This window comes from Pygoscelis adeliae, unplaced genomic scaffold (genome assembly GCF_000699105.1).
Source record: "Pygoscelis adeliae isolate BGI_AS28 unplaced genomic scaffold, ASM69910v1 Scaffold207, whole genome shotgun sequence".
NCBI classification, from domain to species: Eukaryota; Metazoa; Chordata; class Aves; order Sphenisciformes; family Spheniscidae; genus Pygoscelis; species Pygoscelis adeliae.
This window is the reverse complement of record NW_008825160.1, coordinates 1,552,693-1,574,913: the sequence shown is the minus strand read 5'-3', so window position 1 is coordinate 1,574,913 and position 22,221 is coordinate 1,552,693. Positions and strand designations below refer to the sequence as shown.

Here is a 22,221-nt window from a genome sequence, read left to right as displayed (position 1 = left end):
CAAGCCTTGCAGAAGTTGATCTGTGCTTTGTTTTCCAATATGCTACGCTTGCCTGGTGTTATTGACAGATTTGGGAACTGCACAGATGGAGAATGATTACTACTCTGTAAATACAAGGATGGGTTTATCTTACAGATCATTCCTGTACAATGCCATCCAGTTTTAAGCAATGATTTGTCTGGGTGACTTCATAGGCATTGTCTAAAATTGATACCACGCCGTGCAGCTTATATGAGACCTCTGCTACTGTAGGCACACTGCGCTGTAAACCACTCTATTTCCTTTGGTGGGGATGGTTTTCTCTCATTTTGTGAAAGGGGGGCATGGCTGATCAAAGAGCTCTGTCCCCTAGTTGGCATGAGGTGACATTTTCTACAATAATGCTCCCATTGGCCTCCGATTTGTCTGGACAATTATTTTTAGATGTGGTTAAACACTTCTGCAAATGTCGTTTCTAGGCAACCTGTAAGGCTCTTACGAGCTACCTTGCTTAATTATGACCTACTTCTGGTACTGTGTCCAAGTTTCTTAGTATGTATTGAGGTTGATTGCTGGATTGACCTGGATAGGGGGAAAGAGGTGTTTGAGATTCATTTAGAAACCAAGTTTGCACCAACAGTGACCCAAAGGTGTCATACTCTAGTGACGCTTTAGCAACCTCGCAGGTAGTGGGTGGTTGGTTTCTGTGGACAAATACTTTGCTTTACTTATGATCCTGGTTGATTTTTTATCTTTGGAGATGGTACATTTGAATGACAAACTGAGGTACGAAGGTGGAGAACAGGGTATTTCCTCATGCAACAACTTTTTTTCCTGGTTAAACAGAAGGCTTCAGTTTCCTTTTTTTTTCCCCCAGTATCGCTTTCACTTTGCAGTTTTTTGGAGCTAAATCCTATTGCCCAGAGATCTTCAGCAATAGGTGCTGCATTTCCCTAGAAGTCTTCCCAAACAACTGGGTTTGCAAACGAGGTACATAACACCTCCTACTGCTAGTAAACAGCACTGGATTTCTGTGCCCAGCATGTGCTGGGTTGTTATCTGCACTGATGTCTGACAACTTGAACTGAAGCCCAAGGGGAGGCTGCGGGTTTTGGAATATGGTTAGAGTTTCTGCCCTGCTTATATTTTTCTGTGTCAATTCCACAGACTCAAGGCAGTGGCACCTGGATGCTGTGGTAGATCAAAGAAAAAACATATCAAGGATGAATAGAATGTAATTTCAATTCTACCCTGAGTTAATGAATTCCTTTTCTCCATTCTGCAACTGTAGTTTGAGAGAGTTATTCCAAATCCAATAGCTTCCAGTACTGGTTGGAGCTATTTCTGTAGTCAGTATCAGCTGGAGACGGCATCCTTCAAGCCCACTAGACTTCTTCAAAGAGTGAATCATAAGATAAAAAGATTTTCAGCGGAGGAGTTTAAAAAGCAGTTGAGTAAATCAGAAGAACCTGAAATCAAATGAACTTCTTTGATGAAGAATCTGTAAGAGGGCAATTAGGCAGTTGTAGATTGTAACCATACTTGAAGGCACTCTGGAGTAAAGACAGGCTCCTGTCTTTTAACAGGTCTGTTGAAATGGTAGACGAGCTGGGTTACTCCACGCTTTCCCTTTGCAACTCCTGGTTTCTCAGTGTGGTGTGTGCCTTTAGGACTCACAGAACTCAAAGCAGGGAATGACCTTGGCACAAGAAGAAGGCATGGGTGAAAGTACATAGCTCCAGTCCTTCGAAGTTTAGTTTTCTACCTCTTTAGAGTGTGAATGTACATTGGGAAGGGAATATCTACAGATACTGGCCTGATCAATGGTCTACCTCCACATGGTAGTCAACTGGGAGTTTGATTTCAACAGTCCTTTTTTAATGCTGTTGGAAGCAGAGGTGGATTCTGCCTGCTGAAACAAACCCACTGAGAAACCCCAACTTTTGGGAAAACCAGGTTCTGCATTCAAATTACACAAGCAGGGCTCTTTCACTGTGAAAACACATGGCTAAAAAGTATCTGGGTGCAGCCAGAACTTGGGTTTTCTGTGGCAGAAGATGAGGCCTGACTGAGGCGGGAGAATTAACCCAGGAAATGGGGACAGACTATTTGGCTTTTGTTGAAGCCATGAAGAGTCAGACTGTAGTTCTGAAACAAGGTGGAGGCTTTTCAATTGTGATTATCTGAGTCTATTGAAAAAAGAGGAAAAGAATGGGAATGGTAGACCAGATTCTCATCTGACTTCTGTTAGTAAAACTCCATAGGCTTTGCTGAATTTACATTAGAGCAGCTTCAGATCTGCATCTTTTCAAGTTTACTTCAAATGTCCCCTTTGAGCCTAGAAATCTGGAGAACTTGGGAGCATTTGATGCAATCCCCAAGCAATACAAAGGGGAGGCTGTTCTAATTGGGACTGTCTCATTAGCATTCAACACCACACTGAAAAGATGACAAAGGGCTGTGGCTGACCTTTCATTTCTCTCCATGCTGCCAAGCTTATGATAACACTTGTTTGAACTTCATTAACACCGTTTAATTGCCTGCATCACAATCAATACGATGTTTCCCTACCAAAGCCTGGCACGGAGGCAGGGATGTGGGAAACTGAAAAGGGGCAGAGCACAAAAAGCAGAAGCCAGAGAGTTTTTCCATTGCACACTGGTGCCCAAAATACCTGCAGTGCTGCAAGGAGAGGAACTGGTGCTTTTTTTCTCATCCCTGCAGGGACTTGGTCTCCTTTTGGCTGCTTATTGTGCATTAAAAATAGCCCCTCAAAGAAAAGCTGAAAGTCAATGGAGACATTGCAAATATTCTTAACACCTTGAGAATCTTCCAATGAAGACCATTCAAAATAGGCTTGCCAAGTTCAGGACTAAAAGAGGTTTAAAGTGACCTGATCTGTGGGGTTCAGAATTGCAACATCTGCAGTTTATTATGTTAACCTGGGTACAAACGTTACCTGACCTAGCTGTTGGTACCCAGGTCCTGGGTCCATGATCTCACCTATTTCCTTTTCCTGGAGCAACTATGATTTGCATGGAGTAAGCCTTTAGATGTCGAGGTCTTAAGCTTAATAGAAAATGCTGTGGGAGTATGTTTGGAGTATGCAGAATGGATAGTCTGTCCCCATTCGGGATCTAACCTACATCACTTGTCAGCCTGTGGTTCCAGGACTCTGTAGTCAACAGATGGTCTCTTCCAGTGCAGTACTTGTGATGTCTGTTGGCCACTTTGCAGCTAACTTTAGAAAGAAAGACAAATTGGACTAGCTTAGTACAATAAAGGTTATAAGCTGCATGCACCCTAACGTTGTAAGTTATTGAGGTTTTAAACAGAAACATTGGGGTGACTCCAAAGGCTTTAAAAGAGAGCATCAAATGACAGCTGCAAATCCTGGCTCTACTTTAAAAAATGCAGTCTTCTGTGTCTCCTTTCCCTGCCAGAAAGAAGGCTCAAGATATAGCATACCAAGGGTTAAGGTAGGGGGGTGCTGTCAGTAGAGATAAAAACTGCTGCTGGAAGGGGCCTCAGGAGGTCAACCCAACCAGCTCCTGCCTCAGGGTAGGATCAGTTCTGTCTAAAGCCTTCCTGACAGATGCTTGTCTACCCCTTTCTTAAAGGCCTCCAACAACAGAGCCTCTGCTCTCCTCAGGCAATCCGTTCCTGCGCTTCCCTGTCCTTCCCATCAGAGTGTTTTCCCTGATGGCCAGCCAAAATCTCCCTGGCTGTAATTAAAGCCCATGCCGTCTCATCACATCCCCAGGGACATGGGGTACAGCTCATTCCCTGCCTCTTTGCTGCAGCTTTTGGTGTATCTGAAGACTGTTTGCTTGCCTTTCTTCACCTCTAGTCTCCAAAAAGCTCCTGGTATTTTCTCATCGCAGTAACGTGCTGCTCTGACATAGTGCAGTTTTTGGCAGGCAAGATGAAAATGTGTCTATATGCAGAGAGTACAACCTCAGACCCGCACATCCTCTGCACTGAGACGATGCTGGACGGTATCTTTTCCCAGAGAAACTACCTGTTCACCGATTCACTCTTCAGCCATTGACTCAGTGCTGCCCACCCATTCTCTACCGTTTATTCTGAGATGGAAAGCAGCAGGAAAAGCCATACACATGCAAAATAAAATCATTGCCCTAGCTAGGGGATGCATACACAGACAGGATCGTTCCCTCAAGCTCTTCAAGGCAAATCTCTGGAAGCACTGACAGATCTTCAGCTAACTTTGGGGACGGTACCTTTTGTTTAGCTGTCATGCTCTTATTGCCAAAGTCCAATAGGTGTCCAACAGCCTGGCCTTGAACCTCCCTCCAAAATAGGATCATAGAATCATAGAATCATTAAGGTTGGAAGAGACCTCCAAGATCAACAAACGCAAAACTTCACAGCTCAGCACCAGGCCAGGAAACTAAAATTATAAGCTGCATGCACCCTAACGTTGTAAGTTATTGAGGTTTTAAACAGAAACATTGGGGTGACTCCAAAGGCTTTAAAAGAGAGCATCAAATGACAGCTGCAAATCCTGGCTCTACTTTAAAAAATGCAGTCTTCTGTGTCTCCTTTCCCTGCCAGAAAGAAGGCTCAAGATATAGCATACCAAGGGTTAAGGTAGGGGGGTGCTGTCAGTAGAGATAAAAACTGCTGCTGGAAGGGGCCTCAGGAGGTCAACCCAACCAGCTCCTGCCTCAGGGTAGGATCAGTTCTGTCTAAAGCCTTCCTGACAGATGCTTGTCTACCCCTTTCTTAAAGGCCTCCAACAACAGAGCCTCTGCTCTCCTCAGGCAATCCGTTCCTGCGCTTCCCTGTCCTTCCCATCAGAGTGTTTTCCCTGATGGCCAGCCAAAATCTCCCTGGCTGTAATTAAAGCCCATGCCGTCTCATCACATCCCCAGGGACATGGGGTACAGCTCATTCCCTGCCTCTTTGCTGCAGCTTTTGGTGTATCTGAAGACTGTTTGCTTGCCTTTCTTCACCTCTAGTCTCCAAAAAGCTCCTGGTATTTTCTCATCGCAGTAACGTGCTGCTCTGACATAGTGCAGTTTTTGGCAGGCAAGATGAAAATGTGTCTATATGCAGAGAGTACAACCTCAGACCCGCACATCCTCTGCACTGAGACGATGCTGGACGGTATCTTTTCCCAGAGAAACTACCTGTTCACCGATTCACTCTTCAGCCATTGACTCAGTGCTGCCCACCCATTCTCTACCGTTTATTCTGAGATGGAAAGCAGCAGGAAAAGCCATACACATGCAAAATAAAATCATTGCCCTAGCTAGGGGATACATACACCGACAGGATCGTTCCCTCAAGCTCTTCAAGGCAAATCTCTGGAAGCACTGACAGATCTTCAGCTAACTTTGGGGACGGTACCTTTTGTTTAGCTGTCATGCTCTTATTGCCAAAGTCCAATATGTGTCCAACAGCCTGGCCTTGAACCTCCCTCCAAAATAGGATCAGTCTGGGCTAACAGAGTCTTGCGGCTGCCTGTAGCTGAATCAGCACAAACGCAAAACTTCACAGCTCAGATGCCTCCCAGGAAACTAAAACTGCCATGCCATGTCAACAGAAGAACTGACAGCATGTCCTTGCATTGCTTCACTTCATCCCATAAAAGAGCTGGCCACTAGGTTGTTCCCAAGCTTTCCTTCAACCCTTCTCTGCTGTAGCAGTCCCCCATATCCCTTTTCATACATCTTTTCCTCCTTCAGTGATCTGGATACAGCCGGCTATTGCATAACCTTAATTATGTTATTGCTGTAATTGCGTCTGCCGTCTGCAGCACATGGATTCGTTACAAGCTTTTCATATGCTAAAATGATTATTAATGAGTGCAGTCCCAACCCAGCGAAGGCACAACAACAGCCATGACAAAAAGATCTTTTGGAAGGCAATTAGCTCCATGCTAAGCTGCCTAAACCATGGCGTGCTGGAAAATTTCAGGAAGCACTGGCAACACGGCTTTTCTCTTCTCTTTTGATGAGTTAATGAGTTACTGAGTGGCAGCAGGCACAGTCATTCTTGTGAAACAGCTCCACTAAGGAGCCTTTCCTGGTTGGTACCGAAGGCAAGAGCATTTACCCCTGGCCAAACAGAGGGCAAGATGTATTCCCAGGTCACTGTTTTATTGCTTTCCTTAAGAAAACAAAACAAACCAAAACAAAACAAACACAACCCAGGAAAGCAACAAGAACAATTATTTTCGGAGAATAAGAGGGAGCACTACTATATACTGGTGTGTCCAAAACCCTTCCCCATACGACAGTGGCAGTGGATGGTCTCATGGGCTCTCCTGTTCAAGCCAGGCTGGGGTGAGTAGTGCTAGTGATAGCTATGAAGTCATATCCTATGGTCTAGTAATCCTCACATCCTCCATTTTATTTGCTGATGTGCCTGAGTGAGGGATTTACACAAATTTCTCGAGGGCTTCTGATGTCTAACGAACAAGTTTCCTGCCACATTGGAGAATGAGCAGCCTTGAGGTAAGAACTCAGTCTCCTCCTGTGATTTAGGGGAAACTCAAGCACGTAAAAAAGGATCTTTTGATGTGCATCTAAGGATCTCCTGGAAACAGCTGGAAAAGGATCCCCTGGGGATGATAGCCAAAAATGGAGTACAGAAGAAGGAGCAAATCTGCAGCACCAGGCCAGCGAGTGGTGCACATCTGAACAAGTAGTCACCGTCTTCTACTTTGGACTCTCAGTCTTGAACCTTTGGAGGCAGGCTAAGCTAGACTTGCTGCTTTGCTACCTTTCTGTCTCATTCAGAGGGAATCTGGCTTAGTCTTACATTCCCAACCTCCTGCTGGCTCATGCAGCCTCTGGGGCTATGGAAGTGTGAGTCAATGATCTGCCCATGACTCAGGTGAGACTCAGGTGGCCCTCAGCTTTGGGGTACTCACAGCAGCAGCATGGTGAAAGAGCGTCTCGCTCCCCCTGCATTGCCTCACAGTTCAGCTATGGTGTGAGAGCTGTCAGCTGCAGGGGCGAAGGGAAGCAGCACACAGGTAGCCTTGCAAATGTCGGCAGTGAAAATGTAAGGACCTCTGGGGTTCGGTGACAGCTTCACAGCGGTTTTGAAGACATTAGGGGTATGCAAATGGCAGAGAGGCCCTAAGTACCTCTGAGGATCTGGGCTCAAATAGAAGGTAAATAAAGACTCAGCAGGGATGTTGTCATCTCCCTGCTAGGATGCTTTAATATACACATTCATAATTTCTTTAGATAGCGCAATGATGGCTTCATTAGAAACACTTCTGTATAAATAAGTCATTTGGCCATGGCAGAGTTCTGATGGAAGGATATTATATGTCTTCTCCCGGGACTAGCGGCTAGGTTTGATTATTGGTACATGGTTTTTTTTTTCCTTCTTTTTCGTTTATTTTCCCCACGAAACACACTTCCACAATATCTTGGTTTGCAGTCTTAATGAGAAATGACTGCTCAGGTGTGTGATGGCCAGGGAATTGAGTCCGGGGGAGACCAGGACACTTTGGTATGGTGGTGGATAATGGCCCGTGAACCCAGAACACTGAGATCACAGCTTGAGAGTATGTCGTGGCTGGAGAGGCCTCCAAGCCCTGAAACTCAGATTCTTGCATCCTGTCCTTCGCTCCAGGGAGCATTTTGTGTTGTTCAGATGAGTCATGGGAGTGTTATGCTGCTGGGAAAATATCTCTGCAGGGCTGGAAAGGGACCCAGGAGCTTTCAGACCCTTGTGAGTCACCAACCCAGGAGAGTGTTGCTACCAGGTGAAAGGGAGACAGGAGAAACTTGGAGAAGCAGATGATATGTGTGTCTGTGTTTCACTTTTTAGAAGTGTCCCAGCCCTGCACCCACTGTCTGCCATCATTTGTTGACCATCCAAACCAGGGAGGAAAAGGAGCATTTCAACTGCTTGTCAGAGCCAGACTGGCAAATACAACACAGTACCTCTGCTTTCCTCCACCGGCCTCATTTATTTTTGCAGTGATGTAATCCCCTTCAGTTTGCATTTCGCCCAGCAGGAGGGTGCCTATGCAATATTCATGAGGAGCTGGGCTCTTCTCCATGGGCTCTTCTTAGGCACCACAAATCAATGAATTTCACTGCATTGCAGGCTGTTTTTCCCCACAAGTCAATGAACTGTGCTGGTTGCACATGGATGTAGTTTTCTCTGGGTGCCAAGACACACCTTGTTTTTTGGCCATAAGACTCCTTGGTTCTCAGCAATGTGCTTTGGCTCTGAGGAACCTGCAATAGCATTGTCATGGATGCCACCAGTCCCTGATGATTTCTCTTGTCAGAAGTGCATGCAGCACTGGTCTGATTTGGTCCATCTGTTGATGCTGAGACTTGTTTGAGTTTTCTGGGAGTGAAAAAGGTCTAGAATTATTTATTCATCCTGCTCATCATCTTATCCTGGAGGTAGTTCTGCAGGACAGGTCCTCATGATGTTTCCAGATGGCTCCTTCCCTTATAGACATCTGTTCAGGTCCACTTGGGGGCTGGGGGTTAGGCAAAGTGTAAAGCAAAACCAAGCCCAGACCAATCATCACTGGAGTGCTGGGGCTGGGAAATATTTAGACCATGGGACTGAGTTAGACTAGGATTTTTGGCTGGTCCTGAGCCCAGAAGACAAGATGCTAGGACTCCAGGGAGAGTAATGTTGTGCATACTGGAAGTTGCAGCGAAGTTAATGAGGTTTGCATGAGATTTTATGATGAGCCAGAGTCTAGCTCTGGAAGCAGTCAGGCTGGAAAACTATGCACAGAGCTGGGAGAAGGACCTCTGCCTCCTATGCCTTTCTGTCCCAAGGGTTACATCAACCCCATTCTGCAAAACCAGGATAGCAACTGAGACCAACCCATTGCAGTAAATCAGGATGGGAGTGCAGGGCACAAAACCAGGCAGCAAAACCGGAGCCTTCTGGAGTGGAGGGGTTTCCTCCCGATGCTCTTGCACTGTGCTGTCTTTCATAGGAGACTTCGGCAGCTGTTTGTCCTGCTCTGCCATAGAGAGTCTTTTCCCACTTGTCTGTCTGAAGGATCCTTATCGTACAGCACTTCAGTGTCCAATTTCTCTGCAGTGGAAAACAGCCTCCATCTCAGCAGGTGTCTCAACGCCGTTTACAGGACACCTGTCAGCTCTTTTGGCTCCCCGTCCCCTCTGCCTCCTAATTATAAAATTGTGGATTGCTGCAGCTATGGGCTTTTTTTCTTTTCTTTTTTTTTTTCCTTGTGCACAGAATGTCAAATCGCAGAAATTAAAAATGTAAATGATGGTGTCTAATTAACCAGTTGACAGCAGAGCACAGCTGCAAGTGACAGTGACTGATTACCTTCCGCAAACCTTGTCCTCCAAGACCTGCCTTACCCGGGGGACGAAGGACATCATTGAAAATAGCAACTTCCTTAAAGAGACATTACTCTGCTGATGAAGCCTGATGGGCAAGGGTTCAGGGGGCTCCATATCTTACAGATAAAACCGCAGTCCTCTTGAGCTCAAGGGGAATGTCGCTGACTCCTAAGGGAAGAAGATTCTCCCCAGTCAGAGCGGGGATGGGGGGTGTTTTGAAGCCTGTTGCCATAAACTGTGACATCAGGCCAGCTTAAAATTTGGGGCAAAAGGGAGATGTTGAGCATCAGAGGAGTTGCTGGGATAGACTGGACTCAGTGCGGGAGGTGGATGTTGTTAGCAATGGATGCAGATGTACTAGTGTGAACGCTGCAAGAAAGCATGCAAAGCTTTTTTTGTCTGTGGGAGCAAAATCCTGAGCTCTCAGTGGGCAGAGAGATGAGTGGGACTTCTCTGTGGGACTGGAGGCAGGGCTCAAAGCCCTTGAAGGCCTGACAAAGGAATCCAGCATCAATAGGTTCCGCCTACTTCTTTGACGGCATGGAGAAAGCTTGCAGGATGCTCTTTGGCGTTTCAGTCTCAGAATCGGGTTAAGTGAATACAACACGTCTGGTATCCAGGAACAGTGCTTGAGTAATTTCCACTTTTGGCTAAGTCATCTCCCTTGCTGTAAAAGAAGAGCATGACCAGGTATATCATTGATGCGCCAGAAGAGCCCGAGAGTGCTAAGTGTGTCCTTTCTCCTTACTGTTGATGGCTTTCATCTCTTGACTCCCTACTTCTCCCCCCGAGAAACACCTGTATTTCTCTCTCGCAGGTACTATTCAGACATCGCCAAAATGCCAGCAATCAGTGACCAGGACATGAACGCATACTTGGCTGAGCAGTCTCGCATGCATATGAACGAGTTCAACACTATGAGTGCGCTCTCAGAGATATACTCCTATGTTGGCAAGTACAGCGAGGAGGTAAGAGCCTTGGAGGGGGAAGAGCAGTTCTGCAGGACCATGGGACAGCCCACCCATTCCCAGGGCCCAGAATGTGTCACAGATCTTCATCCTGGATAGGGGGATGATAGATTTAAGGAACAAAAAGCAAGGCCTGGGGTCTGGAAAGGGAGGGCCTGGGATTATTGGTCTCCCCAGTACTCTTCCATCTGGATCCCTGTTATTTTTGTCTCCTATTATCGGTCAATCAGATTTAGCTGGCTTGCAGTAGCCGACGGTCAGATGTTAGCTTGTTACAGAGGAGCCCTACATGAGCTCTGCATGACATGTGGCCAAAAGTTGTTTAAGCATATGTGCCCAGTGCCATTTCAGATACCCTAAACCACCCTCAAGTGGTCCGGCAAGCATGACACACGACTTAAAGGTGACCAGCATGGTTCTGTGTGTTGAAGACCGGGTGAAATATCTTAAGGCATCTCAAGTGGCATGGCAAGGTGATGAATAAAGCTACCAAGTAACTGATCTCCAAGATAAGAATCCATTTGATTGGTTGCAATGTAGAGGTCTGCATTTAGTCAGCTCTATCCCAAACTGCCTGCCTAGTTCTCTGCTGACTGACCTGCTTTGTGTCACCTAAGCTAAGCCTGTGACCCACCTTAGGGAAAGCCGACCCTCATCTGCTGCTGTTAGATGCTGGACTCAGTCCTTTTGGGCAAAAAAAATTAAATCCCTACAACTTATTTCTCTCTCTTTTTCCAGATTCTTGGAGCCCTTGATCAAGATGACCAGGCTGGGAAACAGAAACTTGCCTACAAACTTGAACAAGTCATAACCCTCATGAGCATAGACAGCTGAGAACTGTCCTGCCAGGGACACCCTGGGAGGGATAAACCAAGTCGTGCCTCACTCAAGATCATCATCTTTACCAAGTGCAAGTTTTGATCGGCTGTAAGCAGAGTCACCTGAACAGCACTCCTCTCTCTCTCTCATTTCTTTCTCTTTCAAAATCTATGGACAAAGCAACAAAGCCCCAGGGGTTAAAAGAAAAGACTACGGAGGAATCTTCGTTCTGGGGACATCAAGACATTCGGGTGGAGCTCTCCTTTTCACAGCTTCCCCTCTGCCTTTGCCCTAGAGAAAAACTATTACACACAGAATGCCCCCCCCCCCAAACCTTCCCCAACATCACATCATCACTCTGCAGATGGGAAATTGGGAGGTCACTTCTGTCATGCTGCTTTAACTGCCCTCCTAGGGCTGTAGCCTCTGGAGTGGACTTGGAAATGAACTCAGTATTATTAAAAGTCTCCCCAAGGGGAAGGCAGCCTGCTTGCAGGGATCCTGGAGGGCAGGAGCAAATCGAGATCCTCTTCTGCAGAGCCATTGCAACTCTATCTCTTGATAGTGACCCACTGGGAGAGGAACCTCAAGGATCCCCGAAAAATGCCACAGCTCCCTCCAGAGTGGGACCATTGTGGCTTTTATCTGCCTGGGCAAACAGTGGTGTAGCTGCTTTCTTGGGGCAGGGGAAGGGTCAAGAGGGGAGGAGGAGACCGACACTCCCCTGCCCATGTGTTTCATATGGTTATTCTTATTTTTCAAAGAGACCTGTGTCCCCCTCCGTCTTTCCCATTGTGTCCTGTTGGTCGTAGCACTGCAGCAAAAATGCTCTCTCTGCTCAGTGGTATCCTGTTGGTGGTGGTTCTGTTCCTTCTGGCAATGGACAGCACAGCGTCTCCCTCGTTCCCACCTCAGCTTGGAAAACAAGAGCCACAAGTCTCATTTTGTTCCAGGCAAGGAGCTTGGCCTCAAAAATCAACCAGAGGGATTTTTTTTAAAGCTGTTAGTTCTTTCCGTTTTGTTTCCTCAACTGGAACAAAGCTATTGTTTTCTCATGGTGGAATATCGGAAGGATACTGAAGGGCTTGCCATGAAGCAAGGTGGTGAATAGGACCGATGGTAAAAGCTTCCTTCAAAGCCACTCCTAAGAGGAAATGTCACCACGCATTTTGGAAGGAAATCTTTGAGGAAAACCAAATGAAACACTGCAAAATATTCTTCTACCTAGATCCCCCCAGCCGAACTGCATATCTTCTGGAGGTCTCTGAACCGTGAAAGTAAATGAACGAACACCTAGATGGAAGCTCATCTGCCTTTTGGTGCCAACTCCTGGCTTTTCCTCTTCTCCATTTCTGGAAACAACAGGCCTTGCTGAAGGCACAGTTGCTGCCCGGGAAAGATGTGCTGTCTCTTTGCATTCCTTATCCCTTCGGAGGTCACTGTCACCACAGGACAATTGTGGGTGATTAGCCTGTCCTATCCTCTGCTCAGCTCCTCCAGAACAACATCTCAACCTGTTTCGTGGCCAGCTAAAAAGGAGTGAGCTCCTGCGTCTCTTCTGTGTTTGGCTATTTTTTTCATACAGCTGCCAGCCTGGATATCACCATGGTTCAGCGTAGTGGGAGACCCTCAGGGTCTGGAGAACCTTTCATCTTGTACACCATGGAAGCAAGAGCTGGGTCTGCATTCATCTCACCAGAAATGAACAGAGCTCATTAGCAGATGGAGGAGTGGCTTGATGCCATGGAGAATCAGCCCACATCCATCTCACACCATCCTCAGAGCTACAGCCTGGATCTACTTTGCACCTGGAGGGAGGAAGGGGTAAAGACAGGGTGTGTAAAATTGGTTACAGAACGAGTGCATTTGGTTTTATTCATGCCTCTTGCTAGCAAACCAGAACCTCTTCAGAGCAACGGATCATGAGTGCGTCTAATGGGGGATGTGGTGCAAACAGGGGTCAGTCAGCAAGCGGGTTTCATTCAGCCAAGCAGATACACATGTAGGCAAGTCTTTCTAAAACCATTTAAAGAAGAGCAGTCCAAAACTGGATGTGTCTGTGGGGAGAACATCACAAGATTCATATTGAAACAGCAAACTTAGGGACACGTCTTGGTTTTAAAACCCCAGACATTTCTATCTTGATTATAATTATTATTATTTTGTGCGTGTGCGTGTGCGTGTGTGTGTGTATCTATGTGCGCGTGTGCGTTATTTCCTTTTTAATTTTGCTTGCTTTCTGTTTGATTGCTGAGCTGATGGACTCATCACGCACCTTATGGACATCTCAGCATTTTTAAGAGGGCTGCACATTGGGGATGATTTGGGCTTGGTTGGTTCTGCGATGGTTTTGTTGATCCATTTAGTAATGTTGGCGCATGTTCCAGATCCATTGATTATGGCTGTGAAAGTGGGGTGGAAGTCCCACCAGAGCCAGAGGTAAGAAAATTACAACAACAACACAAACACAATATTTTTTATAAGTACATAAAAAAGGAAAATTAAAAAAAAAAAAAGGAAGAAACCAAAGGTTTTGACAAACAAAGTGCCACAAAAACTGAACATGGACCCTATTGTCATGCCTTGTACTCACAGCTGCATGGTAGGAGTCTAAGGACAAATAGCTGGCTTGGAGGGAAGTGGTTATGAGTGATGGGCTATACTGCCTGGACATGCGCACATGAAAGGAAGAAGAAGCTGTTTAAAAAAAAAGAAGTATCAAAGTGAACTGGTGTAATCCTGCACTGTTACTGAAGTCAGAGAAACACCACAGGGGAAATTTGAGACTCACCCTGTTTCTTTTTGATGTTTTCAGGGCTGTGTTTTTGTTTTATTATGGTTGTTTTCCATTGTTATTATTTTATTTCTTCTTGCTGGTACGGAGTTTTTCATCTGTAATATATATATTTTTCAAGAAAAACTTGAACACCTCAGAGACACTGAGAATGAAACACTTAGGGGACATGGGAAGCGCCGTGAGGTTGGTGTCTTAACCCTTCCCAAGTTCCCATTTAGGCATTTATGTTTTCTCTCCACCCTCTTCTTTCCCCCATCCCCAGGATTTGAAAGAAAATCTGTATTTTGCTTCTTTTTCATCTCCTCCTTATTTTTCTTTTTGTTTTTCTTTTTGTTTTTCTTTTTGTTTTTCTTTATTTGGTGTTTGAGCTGGTTTTGGTTTTTGCTTGGAAAATGTGCCAGAATCATGATGTAAATGCATGGGCTTCCTCCCCTGCCCCCTTCAGTGCCCTCCCCATTTCCAACCACTGTCCCAGCATCCCCCAGTCTATGAGAGGTCTTGGCATCTTTCTTCCCAGCCTCACCTGTTGAGCTAACTATTTTTTAAGTGCATGTAAAACACAACTAAAAACGAAGACACAAGCAGAAGAATGAGCCCTACTACAATATGGATGCGTTCTTTTCCTCTTCCTTTGATTTGTTTCCCGCCACCTCCCTTTCTACACTTGACCAAAAATGCCCAATAGGTGGTATTCCACACTGTTTTTCAAGCTACATGGAGAGAACTGGAGCCAAAGTGCCTAGAAGTCAAGGGACAGGTGCCTAATATCCAGAAAATGCCAGATGATAGGCTGATCTTTATGGGTATTTCTCAAACAATGCCGCAATCAAGACAATGAATGCTGATGCTTGCAGCACCATCAGAAATGGGGAAAGGGATCTCATGAAGACTCTCTGTGGTCCTACTGAGAGAGCTAAGATTATTTCTTCACTGCAGAATTTGCTGTGGGATTTTGTGCTTGGGTTAGAGGAACAAAAGGTGAACAGTCCCTCCGCAAACACATCGTGTCCTCCCTGTGAGTGTACCCACCTATCAATGACACAGTGATCTGAGACGTAATCCATCATGTCATGTGCTTTTGCAGATTGAGCCTTCCAGTAAACACTGTTGTGGGAAAAGTTGCGTGTTATCTGGAAGAAAGTGTTAGAGATTGTTAGCGCTTGAACAGACACACAGGAGAACTACTGAAAAGGAGAAATGCAGCCAGCCAAGGGCACCTTCCTCTCCCAACACGCCCCAGTCCTTCTCTTCCCACTATTCATTCTGTCCTGAACATATCTGAAGGTTTGGTCCAATCCACCATACGCCAGCCTTGCTCCATTAGGTAAGAGGGCTATGCCAATTTTCTCATCTGTAGTTTTACCACTGCAGTTGTCTTACCATACTTCTTTGACACTGGAGACCATAAAAAATTGTTATGACATGAAGAAGATTTACCAGCAGATTTTTGGTTGGTATTTGCTTTAATTGAAAAGTGATTACCAAAGTTTCCAGATCTTGTGCATTAGCCCACAGGAAGGTGTCTACCATGAAGGGAGAGAGACCAAGTAAATCACGTAATTGTCATCATTATTTTTAATAATGCTATTGAATACGGATAGAGTTTTAAGAGTCCACTGGCCAGTCTCACTGTTGAGTCAGCCGACATAAAGACTACACATCCCTTCCACATTTCCTGAAGTCCAGGATTCTTATGATGAAACAACCCAAGCACAAACCAGCTAATATCAAGAGGAAAATTGTTTAAAAGTAAGCAAAACCACAAAATGTAGATCTGTCCTTCCCCAAGGCTTTAGTGAAGTGCTTTGGAAGAGACACTATTATGTGGAAGACTCTTCCAAAGGAAGATTGGAAACCTGAAAGGACTGAGTCCCAGGGCTCCTCTTAGTGGGGCATACATCTGTGTGTCCACAAAGGACCCTCAAGTCCAAGGACCATCTCACACCAAAAAGAAAAGTCTGGGCTGCTGGACATGACCAGGACTACTTTCTCGCATCACCAAGGTATCAGTAAAACAAGTCATGCTTCACCCTTCCCAGCAGCCTGTAGAATTACTCATGAAGTAGATTCATCTGATAGTGTGGAGATATTGCTTGGCGCTGTAAAAGGAATGAGAGGGAGGAAGAAAACTGGTCTTGCTTCCCAAACTCCTGAGGCAGGCTCTAGTGCATAAGAGGTTTGCTCCTCCATAGAAATCTGTTGCTTTCTGCGGTGGCTATTGCTGATGTGGGAAGCTGCCATGACCAGATAAGCACTTTGCTGGAACCCCATCAGTCCCGACAAGGTGGTTTTAGTCCCTTTCTTCTCCCTGGTTCAGCATTTAGCTAGAGAAGCCAGACAGAGGGCACTGTATAGAAACATGCATTGTGGTCCCACCAGGTTTGTGTTGGTTTTCGGTAACTCACCACAAATTGCATCCAGGAACCCAGTTTGCATATCCCCCACCCTTGAATGAGGAAATCAGTATAAAAATCCAGCTTTCAAATCAGTGTTGTTGTTTAAACTCGTCTGAGCCTCTGATGCACTCCTCTCCTGGGATGACCAGCGGAGCCCAGGGATGGATCTCTTTCTCAAAACTAGGGAGCTCTCTTTCTCCAAACTAGGGAGATACAATCATTTACATGATCATAGTAGACTGCGTTTCGATGTTGGCAGATGCGTCACCCTGACAGCTGTTGGGTAGAGAAGTATTGGCATAGCCTCACTGATGCCAGGACAATTTGCTCTGTACGTCTGATGAGTAGTAAAAGAGTTGTCCTCCAGGGCAGGTGGAGGTCTTGGGATGTCCTAACTCTTGCCATCCAAACTTGGTATGCTGTGGAGCAGGCAACTGATGAAGCAAATGAACCTCAATGTCATGGTGTGAACCTCAGCCTCCTGGCCATTCACAGCCTGAGTTTACCTGCTTTGCACCCAATGCTGTTCCCATTTCAGAGTATTGTTTGGTCCATGGAGTCCTGCAGTCCCTCACCTCTGCCACTGTGCAATGCTCCTTCCTCCAAAAAAGTTGTGTTGTCTTACAGGAGACAACCATTTTGCGGAGAATGCTTTGAAAACGGAGCTTGTCAACCATGTTTTATTTGGGATGGCTCAGTTCACTACACTGTTAGAGAAGCACCCAAGGGGACACAGGCTTACAGCAACGAATTAATTTGTAGAAAGATGTCTAAAAAAAGAAAAAAAAAAAAAGAAAAAAAAAAGATTTACACTTGGAAAAAATAAAACCACCAAAAAAACCCCAGCAAGGATATAAAGCTGCTTAGTCTAATCAACCTGTCACGTGTGTGATTTCTGTTGTTGTTGTTGTTGTTGTTGTTTGTTCATTGGCTTTTTTTTTTTTTGTGTTAATCTTCTGTTCTAAAGATGGAGAGTTTACCTCAAGAAATTCTTTCTGCTTGGAAGCCAGTCACCTCAAAGACACTCGCAGCAGAGAGCAGTGTGCAGGGAAGCTCAGTAAAGCAAACCTGGGTGTAGAAAACAGGGGGAAAACCAGGACATTTAGGCTCTTTCTGCATTCCCTTCTCTTGCCAATGTGGTCTGGTGTAGCTCCTTGACTCCGAGGACAGCATTTCCCAGCAGGAGAGGTTGCCATTGACCTTCCGATAGAGCCAGGTGGAGAAATCAAGGCACATGTCCAAGCTTGCAGTCCTTTCGGAAGTATCTTAAGAGAAACTTTGTGTTATTTACAATTTCTATGCTGCTCTTCCTCCAGTCCCTGGAGCAAAGCCACTTTCCAGCCCAGAGTGGGGTAAGGAAGCAGAGAGATTAGGTGCTAGCTAAATGCTCCCAGTGTTTTCCCCAAAGAATCAAGATGAGAGGCAACTGGATTATTTAACATCACAAGACAGGCCCTTCCTAGTGTCTGACCCTGTGTCTTGGACATACACATGAGCCCGGAAGTCTCATTCTCTGTTTTGCTAAAGCTTCCACCTTAAATACAAAATCAATGTAAAGACATATCCTTTCACTACAGTGTTACTAACAGCCTCAAAGAGATGTCAAGACAGCATTAGAAAGGAGGTTGGGATCCTTTTTCTTAGGTTGTTGTTGTTGTTGGTTTGATTTTCTTTTGAATTGATCCTAGTTAAAAAATAAATAAAATCTATACTATTTAAATTGGAATCCCGTTGTTACTTGGTAAAGGCAAAGCTTCTGTACCTTTGTTATAATTAATTGTATACCTGTGTATGTAAATATAAGGCATTCCTATTTTGCAGTCCAGAACAAAAAAGAAAAAAAACCTATTTGTAATATAGAATAAAGTTTATTAAAAAAAATAAAGAAATAAAAATGCTCCAGGCTGTGATTGCTGCTTCCTGTGGCCAAATGGAGCCAGAGAGAGGGAATTCAAGTAAAGGGAAGCATGAGACTGGAGACCATGTAAGTGCTCAAAGCAAGTCCCCTTCACACGTACACCATAGGAGCGCTCTCCCAAGTTCAGGCTCCCCCACTATCCGCACTGCATGCTCTAGAGTTTCCTTAGTGCTCCAGAGAGTCAGCACATGTTGGCTTTAGGGCTTGGCTTCATACTTATGCCCGTGGGCTGGGCTGGTGAAGTGTGGTGGGAAGTGGATCCCAGCTGAGCAGACCCCCAGCTACATGTACAGAGAGGGCAAAGGCTTAGGGATCAGCATGCTTGTGTCAACAAATGACTGTGGAAAGCCTTCTTCCACCAATGCACTCCCTCCCTTCCTCCCTTCCTCCCTTCCATCTTCCCTCCTTCCCACCTCTCCCCCTTTCTCTCTCTCTCTATTTCTCTCTCACACAAGTACCCATTTAATAGGTTGTTTGAAAATTTTTTTGGACAGGTGGGATCCAGACAGGTTATTCCTTTCCATCTGCCTGTGGGGTGTCATCAGTCGTGCATCCTGAAGATGATTGACAAGATCATGAATTTGGGGATGCCATTAAAGGAGCCATGTCCTACGGCTCTTGAAAGTTCTCAGTGGGAGCCCCTGACTCCTTGGCCGTTACAGTAGAGTAGCAATCAACACACGGGGTTTCAAGCCTGGAAGAGTCATAGGTAGTCTTAGGTGGACAAGCGAACACCCCAGCCCACTTGCTTCTCTGTTCCCAGGATGTCATGCCAGGCCTGAGGCTGCTGCTGGGGCAAGCCCTGCTTGCAGCACTCGTGGTTGGCCATGCAAATAGGAAGAAATCATCTGTCCTCAGCATCTATATCCTTGGCTGGAGGCAGAAGATGGATGTTTCTCCAAGACAGAGGGAAGGATCAACTGCCTGTGGGCAGATCTGCAGCCCTCTCGCTGCCAGGCATGGTCTCTCTTCCCTGCATGTATGTTCAAAGCTGAAGATGTTCCCCAGGCAGTGAGAAATGCAGCCTCCCTCCTTCCCCCGCCTCCTACCCCTGCTCTCCTCCCACACGTGGCAAGAAGGAGCAGCTGATGGACACTCCAGTTTCTAGATAGCTTAGCTTAAAGCAAGAGGGGAAAATCCATTTTCCCTTTCCCGCATCTGCTCCCCAACCACTGTGCTCCCCTTATCTTATGGAGATATCATATTATAATGGAGATAATCATATTATAATCATATTATAATATCATATTATCTTATGATACTGTCTTTTGAATGGCTGTTGCAAAGGGTAAATCTTTAATGAAGGAGGTCAGATTCCCTGGGACTGATGGCAGGCTTGGCCAAGCCTGGGCAGGGTTTGCACTGCCGTGACACACGTCTGCATGGTTTAACATATCGGCCTCATCATGTACCCCAAAGGACAGGAAACTTGACCTGAAACATCTCATCTGAAGGCAAACTGGAGATAAGAGATTCATAGGTGCTTTTCACTGACCCTGCTCTTGAAAAGCCAAAGTGATATAAACAGAGCCAGGTCCCTTTGGAGGTGGAAAGGGGATGTGGTGGTGGGGACTACTGAAACTGCCATCTTTCATAATTCACCACTCTCACAGCAATGAGATGTGGCAGAGGAGGTCAGAGCTGTGTACCTGCTCCCTCCTTGTGTCCCGCATCCCACAGCAGACTCGCAGCCAGCGCTGCACGTAGCCACCAACCTCCCTCTCCCCACAAAGCAGGGACAAAGCTCTTATCCTCATTGTCATTCCAAGAGCTGGACGGTGGCATCAACATCCTTACCAGCCCCTTCCGCCTGTGTATGCTCCCAGTGTTTCCCACTGCTCCCCTTGTCCCAGCCAGCCCTGTACCACTGTCCTCCGTTTCACTCAGCAGAGAGGAAAAGAGTCAGGGTTGCATACCTGGAGCTGGTGCAACTCCTGCCACGCTCCGAAGGGCTAAGCCTCTGTCACCCACCGAGGAATGAGACAGCTGGCAGGTTTTATGGGATTTGCAGACCACGGTGCCAACACAGGGCTTGTGGAAGGCAAACACCTTTCGGCTGAACTTGGATCTGCAAGTCTCAGCTCAGTGGAAAGCATGGAAAGGAAGTAAGAAAGTGGGCTTCAAAAAGGGAAAGGAGTAAAATGAAGCTCTGACAGCTTTTGGAATAAGCTTCAACAAGTGTCTGGGCACCTGTAGATGAGCAGCATACGTACACTGACAGACTGACCACATCCAGACATGGAAATGAGACATCTCTGTCCAGCTGCTCCTTGGGACACAGCAAAGGAAAAGTCCTTGTCACCCAAAAGGACTCACATCAGTCTGCCAGCACGTTCCAGCAGTGGGTCAGTCAGTCACAACGGTGTGTTGCCTGTATAGGTATCACCCATCAGAGCCCTCCAGGCAGCAGGGTGAATTGCAGGAACTTATGCTAGAAAAGCATAATGTGCAAAGAAGTGCTTCAGATTTCAGCTATTCTGAATTATTACTGTATTTAGGGGAAAACAAAAACAAAAGCAAAAAAACTCTAAAGAAAAGAGTTATGAAGGCTTTTGCTTTTTGGGGCCTTTTTTAAACCTAAACTAAAATATCTCATGAAAACTTCCTTCCAGACTAAGTGGTTGTACTTAACATTTGGCCAAGAGTAGTTTTAGGCTGAGTCTCTGCCAGACATTGCATAAACAGCGAGAGTATCCCTATAGAAATAACAGCTTCCATGTCAGTGAGACAGGAAAAGGAAGAGGTGGGGAGGAAACTGAGGCACAAAGAGGTGAAATGAGTTGCCCACAATCACACAGCAGCTCAGAGGCAAAGCTAGGGTCTCTGCAGCCTATTTTTGCCCAGTACCAATCAACCCAGTCACTCTTTTTGCAATTGGACCCAGCAGCATATTGCATGTTTGTGAGCATCCATAGGTTAGGGCACGGTTGGGACCTACGCTGTGATCCTATAACTAAACCTCATATCTGATACATACTGGACCACACTCTTGTATTCAGTGCCAAGACCAGGAAACAACACAACACCAACTATTCCCACAAAAACACCCTTCCAAGCACTAAATGGGGCTGCAATTACTTAGCACAGCCAAACAAACAGATTCCAGGCTTGTGGTAACTCCCTGTTGACAGCTGTAAGCTCAAAATATTTGCTTTTAAGGGGATTACATGCATGGGCTTGCTACTGCTTAGTGGAGAATTTACCTATTGATTCAGTGAGAGCTGCAAGAGTAGGAGTGAGAAGAAAAACCTCTGACATGAATATCTGCAACAGGACAGGGCATCAGGCTGGTGCCTGCTGGGGCACTCTGGAGATCCTGAGAGACCTCAACTCAGGTCCTGTTGTCTGTGTTTGCAAGTGCATGACAGATACAGCACACTGTGCTGGAAGCACCAGCCACTTCTCCCAGTTTCGGCCTCTGAAATGACTCTATTCAGCTCCCAAATGGGCTAAGCTGGATACTCAAGGCCAACCAGTTATCTACAAAGCAAGCAGGATCCATCTCGCCATCTCTTCACTAAGATCACTGGTGTTTCCCTGTCCATGCTGGATTATCCCACCCCCAAGCTACAGAAAAGAGGCATTTTCAGAGCTTTCGTGCTTTTACTGTCCACGAGAGGTGATGTCCATTTCCTGCATCTCAATCCACCCCTCCTTCAAGCTCCTCCACTGAGGAAATGGTGACCATTTGCCTCATCTCTGTGACATCCCCAGTGTAAATAACATCCCCCAAGTACCCATCAAAAACCTGGCAGGGGAGAGGGCAGGGCAAAGCTAGGAACCAGTCTTCAGCTCTCAGGGGAAAGCTAGGAGCTGGTCTGCAGCTTCCCAAAGCGATCCCAGATGTCAGCTGAGAAGGACTATTTCCAGCAACGTGGAGAGCATTCAATTTGCCTTTATTATTTCCCGGTTCCCTCACCCGCTTTCTGACACTTCACAGGTTCGGCTGCCTGCATTGTATTAAGCTGTTCCCCCCACCAGTCCCCTTCCTGGAGGTTTTTCTGGTTCA

The 22,221-nt window shown here is 46.0% G+C and overlaps 1 protein-coding gene across 1 annotated transcript in view; it reads left to right on the top strand.

The window, feature by feature from the left end:
* PLXNA4 (plexin A4) overlaps positions 1 to 11,129 on the top strand; it is a 442,850-nt gene extending 431,721 nt beyond the window's left edge. Inside the window, exons 30-31 of the mRNA XM_009328687.1 lie at positions 10,132 to 10,282; positions 11,021 to 11,129. Coding sequence (XP_009326962.1) covers positions 10,132 to 10,282; positions 11,021 to 11,116 — 247 coding nt within the window. The 3' untranslated portion in view covers positions 11,117 to 11,129. The remainder of the gene's footprint in view (positions 1 to 10,131; positions 10,283 to 11,020) is intronic.
* The last annotated feature ends 11,092 nt before the right edge of the window (positions 11,130 to 22,221 follow it).